Source organism: Chenopodium quinoa, unplaced genomic scaffold (genome assembly GCF_001683475.1).
Source record: "Chenopodium quinoa cultivar QQ74 unplaced genomic scaffold, ASM168347v1, whole genome shotgun sequence".
NCBI lineage: Eukaryota > Viridiplantae > Streptophyta > Magnoliopsida > Caryophyllales > Amaranthaceae > Chenopodium > Chenopodium quinoa.
This window is the reverse complement of record NW_018745540.1, coordinates 1,823,878-1,837,500: the sequence shown is the minus strand read 5'-3', so window position 1 is coordinate 1,837,500 and position 13,623 is coordinate 1,823,878. Positions and strand designations below refer to the sequence as shown.

The window sequence follows — 13,623 nt, the reverse complement described above, 5'->3', positions numbered from 1 at the left end:
TATATTTCTTGTGGTACTACTATATTTGATCACTGTACCATGATATTCTCATAATGATTTTTTTTTTAATCACCAAATCAAATGTGGCATATTAATGTCTTTGATAAGGCATCTGACAGATGGAATAGTGTCTCAAATCGTTTATGTTTGCTGCTCCGAATTTTGTGATGAGATAATCAATTAATCATCATATTGTCTGATTCACAGAAAAACTAGGAATGAATATTGTATGAAGTTTTATTCTGCATTCCAATGCTAATACAATATCATATTGAGCTGTTAGTCTTTTCCTCTGGGACTTTGTATTAGCTTCCCATGGACGAAATTTTGGCAAACTACTTTAAAAAAGTTGTTTGTGTTATTGAGTACAAATCAATTATTATGCAGGAACTATCTACATGGCATACTCTTTCATTGGCATTCCAAACTCTTGGTGTGGTGTATGGCGACGTGGGCACAAGTCCTTTATATGTCTTCACGGACGTGTTTAGCAAGGTGCCTATAACATCAGAAGCTGATATTCTGGAAGCATTGTCTGTCATAATGTATACGATAGCTCTTGTGCCCTTGGAAAAATATGTATTTGTAGTGCTTAAAGTTAATGATAATGGGGAAGGTACATGAATGATTTTCCAACTTTCTTTTCACCTTATGTGCTTTATCAGGAGTTATTTTGCATCTGAAAATAATAGGCTACTTCTGGCTACAGGAGGGACATTTTCCCTGTATTCTCTTAAAAGTAGGTATGCCAAAGTGAATAAGCTTCCAAGTCAACAACAAGCCGACCAACAGATCTCTAGCTATAGGCTCAAACTACCCACTCCGGAACTTGAAAGGGCTTTAAACATTAAAGAGATTTTGGAAAGGGAAGCTTTCATGAAAACCCTTCTACTATTTTTGGTTCTTACAGGAACTTCGTTGATTATAGGGGACGGTATCCTGAGTTCCTGACTCTAACTATGTCAGGTATGCAATTTTTTTCAAATGAGCACATCTATGTAAAAATAGAGTATGTTGGGCTACTCAATATTCTCTCTTTCTTTAACAGAGATTATAGTAATTGTGGAATTGCTACTCAATAAACATCACACTTCCACAGATAAAGTTCAACAATACTAACTAAATAAGTTACAAATAATTGCTTTGTGAGCACTTCCTTTCTGTGTTCTTAGCCTTTTTCGAGTTGGCTGTGCTCAAACTTATCCAATATCTTATAGGATATAGTTTTAGCTGACCACTTTAGAGCAATATAAAATAAAATAAAATAAAAACATAGGAAAGCTTTATATTCACGTAGCCACTTCTTTATGAGCCCAGGCAATTGCTTGCCTCTGCATCGCCAGCTCTTACATGATGACGATTTTTGTAGTCCTTTAACCATTAGTTTGCTCAATTGTCAAATAAGCAAATAATTAGTTACTCATTTGTAAAATAAGCAAACATTTTGTTTGATCATTTGGGAAATGAGCCATCAATTTTTTGATCATTTGGGAAATGAGCAATCAATTTTTTACTCATTTAGAAAACGAGCAAACAGTTAGTTGCTCATTTATCAAATGAGCAAATACTTAGTAGCTAATTTAAAAAATGAGCAAAAACTTAGTTGCTAATTTGTCAAATGAGCAAATAGTTAGTTGCTCATTTGTCAAATGAGCAAACATTTCTTTAATCATTCATTAAATCAACAAGTATTTCTTTGCTCATTTATCAAATGAGCAACAATTCTTTGTTCATTTTATCAAATGAGCAAACAATTCTTTGTTGATTTATCAAATGAGCTGATTAAAAATTTATAACATAGAAAATGATTTAAAACATATGATAAACCTATTAGCTCAATTGGTAGAGCACTATGCAAATGCATAGGGGATGTAGGTTCAATTCCTACATAGGTTATCTCTATAAAAAAAATTAATTAGAAAAATAAATCAAATTCGTACTAAATTATATGTGCGAAAAAATGATTTGAAATGATTTATAACTAAATAAACTTTGTTACAATTAAACTCTCGTACAAACTTGTGCAACCACATTACATAAATGAACCTACGTGGGATTCGAACCCACATCTTTTGTGCATTTGCACAATGCTCTACCCTTGAGCTAGTAGGCTAACGTATTTAAAACATTCAAACACACTCACAAATGAGCATTAATTTGACAAAATGAGCAAGAATCATTTGTAAAATGAGCAAAAATTCAATGCTCATTTGTAAAATGAGCAAATAGTTTGTTGCTCATTTGTAAAATGAGCAAATAGTTTGTTGCTCATTTGTCAAATGAGCAATCATTTCTTTAATCATTCATTAAATCAGCAAGCATTTCTTTGCTCATTTGTGAAATGAGCAAACATTAATTTGCTCATTTGTCAAATGAGCAAATAATTAGTTACTCATTTGGAAAATAAGCAAACATTTCTTTGATCATTTGGGAAATGAGCAATCACTTTTTTGCTCATTTAGCAAATGAGCAAATAGTTAGTTGCCCAAAAAAATACAATTTAAAATAAAAAACAAATTTAACAAACCGGGAAGTGCATATAACAAAAACAGTAGTGAATCAGTAATTTGTCAGCGTATACAAGGCCCTAGATAGTAATAAAATCCACCATATCAGTCTGACTGCCAAAACGAAACGTGACACCTAGCAATCAGTGAATGAATTAGATCACATACTGATATTCCCACAGTTCAAATTACTACAAGGTTGTCCAGTTTTCTGAATCCTAAAGTAATAATTCATACTTAATAAATACTGCTCAACTAGTCTTGTAAGGTAAAAAATACTTCAGTATTATGCAAACCGAAGGAAAAAGAACAAGTGAACACATACTTAGATTGGAAATTCTTGCATAAATATGGGACATCAGCATCTAACAACTAAAAGGAAACACATACTCTGTCCAGAAAAAGGCTTCTCTTCATACTATTCTTAAATAATGCAAGTTGAAGTTCCTCCTGATCATTATAATTGATAATTGTATTAGAATAAAGAAATAATAATAACTTAGATATAGCAATAATATAATGCATAACAACTCTTCATTTTCTACCATATAAAATAGATTAAGTATCATCAAGAATATTATATACCTTTTGAATAAAACCATCTTTGACAACAGAGTTGCTGAGTTTATTGAATAAGTCATATAAAAGATCCACTTCTTCCTCAGTAACTGCAACACAAAACAATCAATAACAGTTAGAAAGATCAAAACTTTAGAGTCTACAACATGTTCAAATTGGGCCATTTGAATTTCAGCCAGAGAACTTTCAACCATAAATATTAAATACCAAGAAAGATGACAGCTTAAGCAACAAAATTATAGCCTCAATCAATTTCTTGCAATTATACTCAGATTTAGAGCTATGAAATATTCACATTTAGATCCAACACCATAAAACAAAAACACAAAAAACAAAAATGAAAGAAAACTGGAAAAAAAAATTCAGTGAGGGCATTTCGTCGAATACCTTGTAAGCAGTCACAATTCTCAGCTTCTTTGCGTACAACATCAAGAACATAATCAATCAATCACCCACATCACAAAAAGAACATGTCTACAATAAAGTAGGCATAAATTACTAAGGTAATAAGCTGATATAATCAATTAAGCAAACTAAATTCATATGAGCAAACTATAAAACATGAGCAAACTAAATTCAAATGAGCAAAGTGAAATAAAATGAGCAAACTAAAATAAAATGAGCATGCAATTTAAACTAAAATAAATTGATACTTACATTCATCGTTCTTAAGTAACAACTGGAAATTTTGGCTCATCGCTTGGATCGGAGCTTCAGTTGAATCCATTTGCAATTCGCGATTTCTAGAGTTTCAGCAAATAATCGAAAAACCCAATTCATGAATAACATAATTTTGTATCAAATTTTAGCAACATTATATCAATAATAAATAACATTAGACTAAATAACTCAATATAATAGTGAATATTCAGCAAATATCGCTGGAAAATTCAATCACAAACAAAAAATTCAGATTATAAACAAAAGCATGATTAAACAAAATTCACAAGAATACAAAATCGTAAACGAACAAACACAATCATTTATCAGATTGTCATCCGTATAGACCAATTAAAACCATAATTTAACAAAAACAAGTAATAATTTAATATTAGGCTGAAAAAAAACATACAAAAAATCGAAAAAGGCAAAATTGAGCGTCATACTATACATAATGAAAAAATTTGAATAACAAAAGAATTTGATGATGACATTGAGGAGCTTACAAAAATTTGATGATAAATCCCGCCGATTTGATCTTCATGTAAGTGGAGTTTCTTAGTGGAAAATTTAGAGAGAGAATGAGTGAAACCTGATAAAGTTTCATAGAGGAAGTCGTTTGGAAAAAGAGGAAGAAGAAAGAGGTGTAGTTTTTGTGAAATTTACAAAAAAGCCATTACTAATACTGTTTTTCGAACATTGGATCAATTTTGATCAATGGTCTAGATTTGTTCTCATATAGATTAGAGTTCTCACATAAGGGATGCGTTCTCACATGATCCCATATATATAAGGTTGGGATCCGGTGAGAACCACCCTTTATGTGAGAACACTCCTAATATATGAGAACAAATCTAAACCTTAGGATCAAACAATATCAACGGCTCTAAAAAATCCAAACTTTTCATCCATATACTTCCTGCTACTCAGAAAAACAGAGTGAAGAAACTAAGAGCCTCAATTTCAATGAGATTGAAGGATTTCAAACACAATTCTGTTAGATTTTTGTCAGATTTCAGCAGCAACAAGAATCAACAAGCTTCAGAGATTATACAAGTAAATAATCAACAAAAGTTATGTTAGTTTTTTCCGAATCTAATTTTCTTAAATTTTTGTCAGTATTTTCAAATTTACGCAGTATTGTTGTCTATCATTATCCTGTTTGTGTTGACGAAATCCTTTTACTTAGTAGATTAATTTTTGTTATGAATTGTGTAATTGTGTCACAGTTAAAACTTGGTTTAAAATAGGTTATTGGTGCATTTTTATGATACTTATGAATATCCTGATAGTGCATACAAGGTGTTTGATAAAATCCTTGTTAAAAATCTTGTGACTTAGTACTCTATTATCAATGAGTTTGTTTTGAATGAGTTTGTAAGTAATACTTCGGATACTTTTGATGCGGAAAATGAACTGCCCTTTGTTATGTATTCTTTTTACCCTTTATTTTGTAATTATTTGATAAATTCAATAGAAGATATGTAAAATGAGCAAACATAATTAAAATGAGCAACCTAAATATGAAAAGTAATATAGTGAAAATAAAATGAGCGAACAAAAATAAAATGAGCAACAGGTCAAAAATGGATGAAAATGAATTTAGGAATAGATATGATTCTTCTTCTGGGTCTGTGAAAAGAAGGCTTGTGAAAAGGCCTAAAAGAGTTAATTCGTCAGATGTTGATGCTATGAGATTGCTGATGCTCATGCTCATCACACTAAGGTTTTGTTTCTTTTTCCCTATCTATGGTTTAATTTTGTCGTGTCACTTCGATTTTGCTATATGTAGCGTTAAGGGCTAAGTATAAGCATTAAATATATTTTCGACAATAGTACTTCATAGAGGATTGATTTAGATGTTTAATGTCTTTATTTATTGCAATTGTTGTCAGAGTTAAAAAATTTCAAGTAATTCATTAATCAAGAGTGTTGAGATTTCTGGGAATTTCAGACAAGTGAGGGATGAAATGTGCAAATAGGGGTGTGATTTTGGTTGTGCTTAAGGCCACATTTAATTTTATGATTAAACTATGTGACACTTTTGAGATCATATATTTCTTGTTACTATATTTGATCACTATAACATGATATTCTCATAATGATTTTTTTTTTTAATCACCAAATCAAATGTGGCATATTAATGTCTTTGATAAGGCATGTGACAGATGGAATAGTGTCTCAAATTATTTATGTTTGCTGCTCCGAATTTTGTGATGAGATAATCAATTAATCATCATATTGTCTGATTCACAGAAAAACTAGGAATGAATATTGTATGAAGTTCTGTTTTGCATTCCAATGCTAATACAATATCAAATTGAGCTCTTAGTCTTTTCCTATGAGACTTTGTATTAGCTTCCCATGGACGAAATTTTGGCAAACTACTTTAAAAATGTTGTTTGTGTTATTGAGTACAAATCAATTATTGTGCAGGATTTCATTTGCATTCCAAACTCTTGGTGTGGTGTATGGCGACGTGGGCACAAGTCCTTTATATGTCTTCACTGACGTGTTTAGCAAGGTTCCTACAACATCAGAAGTAGCACTATTTGTAATAATGTATACGATAGCCCTTGTGCCCTTGGCAAAATATGTATTTGTAGTGCTTAAAGCTAATGATAATGGGGAAGGTACATGAATGATTTTAATTTCCAACTTTCTTTTCGCCTTATGTGCTTTATCATGAGTTATTTTGCATCTAAAAATAATAGGCTACTTCTGGCTGTAGGAGGGACATTTGCCCTGTATTCTCTTATAAGTAGGGACATTTGCCCTATATTATTTTTTGCTCATTTTGCCAAATGAGCAAATTATTCTTTGCTCATTTTGTCAAATGAGCAAATAATTCTTGCTCATTTGTCAAATGAGCAAAAAAAACTTGCTTATTTGTCAAATGAGCAAGCAATTATTTGCTCATTTATCAAATGAGAACATAATTCTTTGCTCATTATCAGACGAGCAAACAAATCTTTGCTCATTTATCAAATGAGCAACAATTCTTTGTTTATATTATCAAATGAGCAAACAATTCTTTGTTGATTTATCAAATGAACTGATTAAAAATTTATAACATAAAAAATGATTTAAAACATATCATAAAACCTATTAGCTCAATTGGTAGAGCATTATGCAAATGCATAGAGGATGTAGGTTCAATTCCTACATAGGTTATCTCTATAAAAAAAATTAATTAAAAAAAAAATCAAATTCGTACTAATTATATGAGCAAAAAAATGGTTTGAAATGATTTATAACTATATAAACTTTGTTACAATTAAACTCTTATACAAACTTGTGTCTCCACATTACATAAATAAACCTACGTGAGATTCGAACCCACATCTTTTATGCATTTGCACTATGCTCTACCCTTGAGCTAGTAGGCTAATGTATTTAAAACATTCAAACACACTCACAAATGAGCATTAATTTGACAAAATGAGCAAGAATCATTTGCTCATTTGAAAAATGAGCATTAAATAGTTTGCTCATTTGACAAACAAACATTGAATTTTTTTGCTCATTTGACAAATTAACGCTCTGATGAAGCTAGATAGGCTCTGATGATCAAAATTGTTTAGTTTGTGCTTATGCAAATGAGACTCGATCTTAGGCAGTTGAACAAATGAGAAAAAAAGTATTTGCTCATTTGATAAATGAGCAAAAAATTATTCTCATTTGATAAATGAGCAAAAATTATTTGCACATTTTTGCTCATTTGATAAATGAGCAAAAAATTATTTGCACATTTGATGAGCAAATAGTTAGTTTCTCATTTGTCAAGTGAGAAAACATTTCATTAATCATTCATTTGTTAAATAGTTAGTTGTTTCCTTCTGTTTCCCTGTCAATCTTAACATCATAGAATTTAGCTGCCAAAGTAAAAAAATTCTTCACATAATTCATAACTTTCTTCCACCCCTGCTCGTGTCCCTGAATTCCATGCTTTTGCTGCAATCCAGTTTCGTTCTCACCTTCCAACCTCGCCTTTCCCAAAGAAATTATCAGGCCCTAGCTCAGTCATCCCAGTTTGGGCTCTCTTCATATATTTCAGTTTATCAAGCTCATGACCAGATTCTTGAACAAGGATTGCCAGAGTGGTGCGGATCACAACTATCTCAGCTACTAGCATTGGTTATCCTAATGTGTAGAAGTTGAGGAGATCATGCACGACATGCAACAGCTTCATGTGCTGCAAGTGAAAGGAATTCTGTAGTGAAGTCAGTGCAGCCCATCATAACTTAAATTTGAGTTATAGCAGTAGCGTGGTCATTCTCTTGCAAGTATATCTTGAACTGCTCACAAATCAAAAGAGAAAAAAACTACTACAGTGAGGTTTATTTGATAGAATGAAATAAGGTTTCTTCTATCAATATAAACAAAAGCAAGCAAAGCGTACAATACCTTCAGAAATCAAAATTTATATCTATATTTCATACTACTTTAACAGCCACAACAAGCGACACTTGAAAAGTTGAAAGCATTATGCAGAGTTATTTACCTCAAAAACTACATTCCACTTCAGAAAAAGCTGGAATTCTTTCAATTGAAATCTCACTCTTTCTAAAACTAACAAATTAGACTTTTAGTAAAATTATGAAATATACTTAATAAAAGTTGTTGGGACAAAGTCACAAATATTTCAAATTGCAATCTGCTTGTTTCATAGAGCAAGATCTCCAATACTATCCCTTCCCCATACAAGGTATGTCCAAAAGGACCAGAGCAACATCCATAACATTCAATCATCAGACGATTCAAACAGCTAAACAGCTAAACTAGGATATCAGATTATTAGACAAGATTTACAACTAAAAATATGAACCACTGACCAGGTCTTCCTAGAAGCGCCCAGAAACAGCCTACTTGAATCGGATGATCCACTTGCCACCATTGCAGTTAGCAGAATCCTAATAAGGTATAACCACAACAACCACAATGAAAGACCACAGAAAACCTGGGAGACCATTACCATGAACAAGAAAAAAACACAACAACAACGACACCAATTATCCTTAATTCAATCTACATTACTTGACTGTCGAGCACAACAACAACGACACCAACAATCAAAAAAATGGCACGAAAATCGCCCAACAAAACCACACATAAATCGCACAAAATAATGGTAAAATGAAGAAAAAAAATCAAACAATAATAATCAAGAGTAGCGCTGAAATACCTAATATTGTTGAAATCGAACACTAAAATCGCTGAAATTCCAGCCCTAAAATCGCCAAACTTTGAACCCTAAAATTGCCGAAAATAAATGAAAATAAAAATATGAAAAATGAAAAATCGATCTTAACTCATGCGAAATTCATGGAAATCAATCAGAAAATCGCATAAATAAAATCACAAATATCGCAAAAACTAAAATCGCAAAAATCAAATCAAAAAATTGCAAAATCTACTTGAACATCATGCGTTTTTCATGAAAATTTGAACAAAATCGAAAAAAACGTACCTGATTTGAGCAATTTAGGTTGTTTATGCGAAATTTGAACAAAAATTCTTCAATTTGCAGCAATTTGTGTTCAATTTTGGAATTTGAGGAGAGAGAAAGACAAGAGGTTTGAAAGTTTGAGGAGAAAGAGATGTTGAACATGAAAGCCAAGAAGAATAGCAAAAAGAGAAGGAGGTGTAATTCAAATTCAAGAAATTACGAAAATGCCATTACTATGTTTTTTTTTGGATGGTTAGATTCAATTTGATTAATGGTCTAGGTATGTTCTCATATAGCTTAGAGTTCTCACATAAGGGGTGTGGATACTATTGTTTATGGTACATAAGTCCTATAAAAATGGGAAATGCCCTACCTTTGACCGTTATGCCCTTAGGCACGGCCATACATAACATAGAAATCACACTTGGAAGGGGTGGACAATTAGCTAGAGCAGCGGGTGTTGTAGCGAAACTGATTGCAAAAGAAGGGAGGCCACATTAAAATTACCTTCTGGGGAGGTTTGTTTGATATCCAAAAACTGCTCAGCAAAAGTTGGACAAGTGGGGAATGTTGGAGTGAACCAGAAAAGGTTGGGTAGAGCCGGATCTAAGCGTTGGCTAGGTAAGCGTCCTATAGTAAGTATATATATATATATATATATATATATATATATATATATATATATACATAGGACCGCGATTTATAATGAGAACCTCTTGTATAATAGGAATTAGGAACTAATTAGGGCCATTGGATCTAACTTAGATGCGCGCTTGATGAGCGGCCCAGATTAATTCAGCACTTTCTGTCATTTCTCTTTCCTCAAGCGCACTGAACTTCCTAGCTACCTCCATTGAAGCGGATTTCGAGCTTTCTCTACTCCATTGAAGCGGTTTTCGAGCTTTCTGTACTCCATTGAAGCAGCTTCTGAGGTAAGATGTTTGTTTTCCTCTTTTTTGAATCACGAATTTCAATTTCACTATCTATGGTTTATCGTTAATTATTTTGTCAAATTAGGATTCTTTATAGTGAAATTAGAGCTTTTGTGGTTATGAATGATTATACGATTAATTTTGTTGCTAGAATTTCTAAACACCTAGATCTGAAAGTATCTCTTGGCTTATGATTTTTTGAATGTTTTTAGCTTATGATTTGGAGCTCGATTCTAAACACTAGTGAGATTTTCATGCCTGAATTTGTCTTTTTTTTTACTTTACATTGAATTAATTTTGATTATTCAATTTTGTTGTTGATTTCTTAATGCACACTAAGTGTTTGACAAAATGCCTCAATGAATCCTATTGTTTAATCAATTTCAAAAATAGATATATATGGTCCTTCATCTAGGTCTTTACGCTTTGCTTTATTTTCCAATCAGGTAAGAGTAAATATTTTCCCTCTGTGAGCTTGTTTTGATGGCTGGTTTAAAGGTTCGCAAGCCTAGATGCTAACTTAAGCTATTTACTTCTGACTTCATGTACAATATTCTTGTGCTGGGTCTCATACCTATGTCCATGAAAGTATATATCTCATAAAGTAAACTATATGTATCTAAAAGTAAACTAATCCTCTCTTAAAGTAAGCATATTGTCACGTGCTGACTAATTCCCCTAGTCTTGAGCACGCTAGCCCACTAACTTCCCTCCCTTGGATGCTAGTCAAGGCTTAACCCCGAACTGCTTTTTAAGCAAGAGTGTGCAACGAAAGCTAAGAGAATGTGAGAATACAAGAGAATATTAACTATGAATGCTTTTTGGTTGCTTGAGAAAGAGTGTGTACAAGTGTTTCTGAGATGCCTCCAAATGAAGGCTAAGTCCCCTATTTATAGGGCTCTAAGCATGGCCTAGAACCTTCACTAACCTCCTCAAATGGAGGGTTCTAGATCCTATTCTTTCTAGAGTTTTCTATACAATTCTTGAGTACATTCCTCCTATGTACAAAGTTCTAGATTGCTCTATACAATTCTAGTATTTACAGATTATTCAAGGATAACCTAGGAGGTTCTAAAAGCTTCTAAGTGTATCCCGAGCCTCCTTGAATATTCTGGAATCTTCCAGGCTTCATCTTCGAAATCCAACACCACCATGATGTTCATTGGGCCTGAAAACGGCGGTCCCCCAAATTTGGGCTCAATCGGACTTCATTTGGGCCCCCAAATGGCCCATTATTGTGTTACTGTCACTTGGGTGTTCACTAGGGATACAACACCTGAGCTAAATAAAGCTCTATAGGGAGAGGTGCTCTGCTGGGCACCAAGGGCAAGCCCCTAGGCCAAGATTGTTGCTTGCTGCCCAATGACCCTAGTGAGGGGTGGGATGCGTGGGTCGTGACAATATGCTAGCCTAATTTGGGTGTGAGGATTCGCCAAGGACCCTAAGCCTATAGTCTCACAGAGTTGTGAAGTCGCTCTCAGCATGCTTGAGTTTGAAAAATCTGGCAAATCCTTTGAGGTACATACACTAGTATATATATACGTGTTTTTAAGATCTAATCTGTCGGGTATAAAGCTTGTGATTCTTGAATTTTTGTGATTGCAGTACCTCTTCATGCAAGTTCCAGTTGTTGGGGAAGCTACTTAATCATTGGAAGGGCAACCTTCTATGTCAAAAGCATTTTCCTATCGCTCCTTGAGGTTTATCATACTATATACTTGGTGATATACAAGATTTAAATAATTTTGACACTAAGAAGAGGATTGTTCTTGACCCGGATATCAAGCCAACAATAAATTGTAGAACACTAATTTTTATGTAAGCTATAATTCTTGTGAATCTTAATATTTTTGTGTAAGCTATAATTCTCTTATGAGGTATGTGGCTAATTATAAGGTGTATTCTGCTGTAGTGTTTGGGAGAGTGGCTAAGGGTGTGCCAAGGCATGCTACAACCTGGAACCGTCCCCATACTGGTGTAGTGAAGATTAATACTGATGTTGCGATCTTAAATGAGAAATGGTGCTCACATGGAGTAATAATGAGCACGAGCTGCTGAGCTCAGATGGACATTTAATAGTTAGATTATCGATTATGCTTTAGATTGTTACTAGGTGTACTAAATCCTATTAGTTCAAGTGGTAGAGCACTATGCAAATGCATAGGGGATGTAGGCTCAATTCCTACATCGGTTGCCTCCAAAACTAAATGAAAAACGCTCGAAGTAAATTAAACATCATTGAAGTAAATGAAAAACACTCAAAAATAAATAAAAAACACTCAAAAGTAAATAAATCAAAAACAGATGAGGTGAACTGGATTGCAGGAACTGGAATTGCTCTAGATGCTTGTTTTCTCACAAAGCATCTAAAAACATTCGGTGACATTCAATGGGAGATAACATGCAAGGCTTGGGTAGAGCTGTTATGTGATGCTGCTATGCTTTGCTCACCCAAGTCCCATGGCGTGCAATAAAGCAAAGGCGGGGAATTCTCACGTTAGTGTGGTTGTTAATAGCTCATCTTGGTTTACATTGGGTTTGAAAATACAAAAGATGAATAAGATTGGAAAATGTAGATTCCTATAGTAGTTGTCTAAAGTAAATAAAAAAGCATTTAAAGTGAATAAAAAAGACTCTAAAGTAAACCTATTAGCTCAAGTGGAAGAGCACTATGCGGATGCATAGAGATGTAGGTTCGATTCCTACATATGTTACCTCTAAAAGTAAATACAAAACATTTTAAAGTAATTCAAAACATCTCAAAAGTATATCAAAATAGCTAAAAAGTAAATCAAAAGTAAATAGTATTTACTTAAAAGTAATTATATCTACTCACAACTATTCAGCCTAGGGTGCACATTGCTAAAAAGAGAAAGCAGGGTATTAGTTTACCAACATGTTTATATCTTTAATCCTTAGATAAGTGACCATGAGTTTCTAGTAATAAAAGTAGAAACAAAATAAGTTAAAGTAAATAAAATATTTATTAAAGTAAATATAAATGAAATTCACTTTTTCTACTTTTGAAATAAGGAAATTGCTATGAAGAAATGCTTATTGACGGTCTCTAATTGCTATGAATGCTTAAATATCTAGTATAAGTGATAGAACCTTCTGTCAACCTTTAATCCTTGGATAAGTGAGCTTGAGTTTATAAGTAATAAAAGTAGATACAAAATAAGTTGAAGTAATAAATAAAATATCTCTTAAAGTAAATACAAATGAATCTATGTGGGATTCGAATCCACATCTTTTGTGCATTTGCACAATGCTCTACCTCTTGAGCTAGTAGGCTAGTGTATATAAAGTTGATAATAATAAAATGAGCAAAGACAACATCAGCAACTTCAAAATCAGTTGCTAAGACCATATGAAATTTCCAGTTTAGAAGCCTTGGAGGTTCTAGAGAGACGAGTGATCCATGTTTCATGAGAATCTACAAATGGAAACTTGAGAGGGCAGGGTAGCAGCTGCAGCAGTAGCCGTGGCAGGGCAG

General features: G+C 33.1%; 1 protein-coding gene across 1 annotated transcript; it reads right to left on the bottom strand.

The window, feature by feature from the left end:
• Nucleotides 1-2,784: 2,784 nt before the first annotated feature.
• Nucleotides 2,785-4,332, bottom strand: LOC110716056 (calcineurin B-like protein 7). The gene is made up of 4 exons (XM_021894691.1): nt 4,253-4,332; nt 3,744-3,829; nt 3,093-3,175; nt 2,785-2,957 (listed from the first exon to the last, which is right to left on the bottom strand). Exons 1-4 carry the CDS (start codon nt 4,288-4,290, stop codon nt 2,880-2,882), a joined length of 285 nt encoding a protein of 94 aa, XP_021750383.1. The 5' UTR covers nt 4,291-4,332; the 3' UTR covers nt 2,785-2,879.
• Between the last annotated feature and the right edge of the window lie 9,291 nt (nt 4,333-13,623).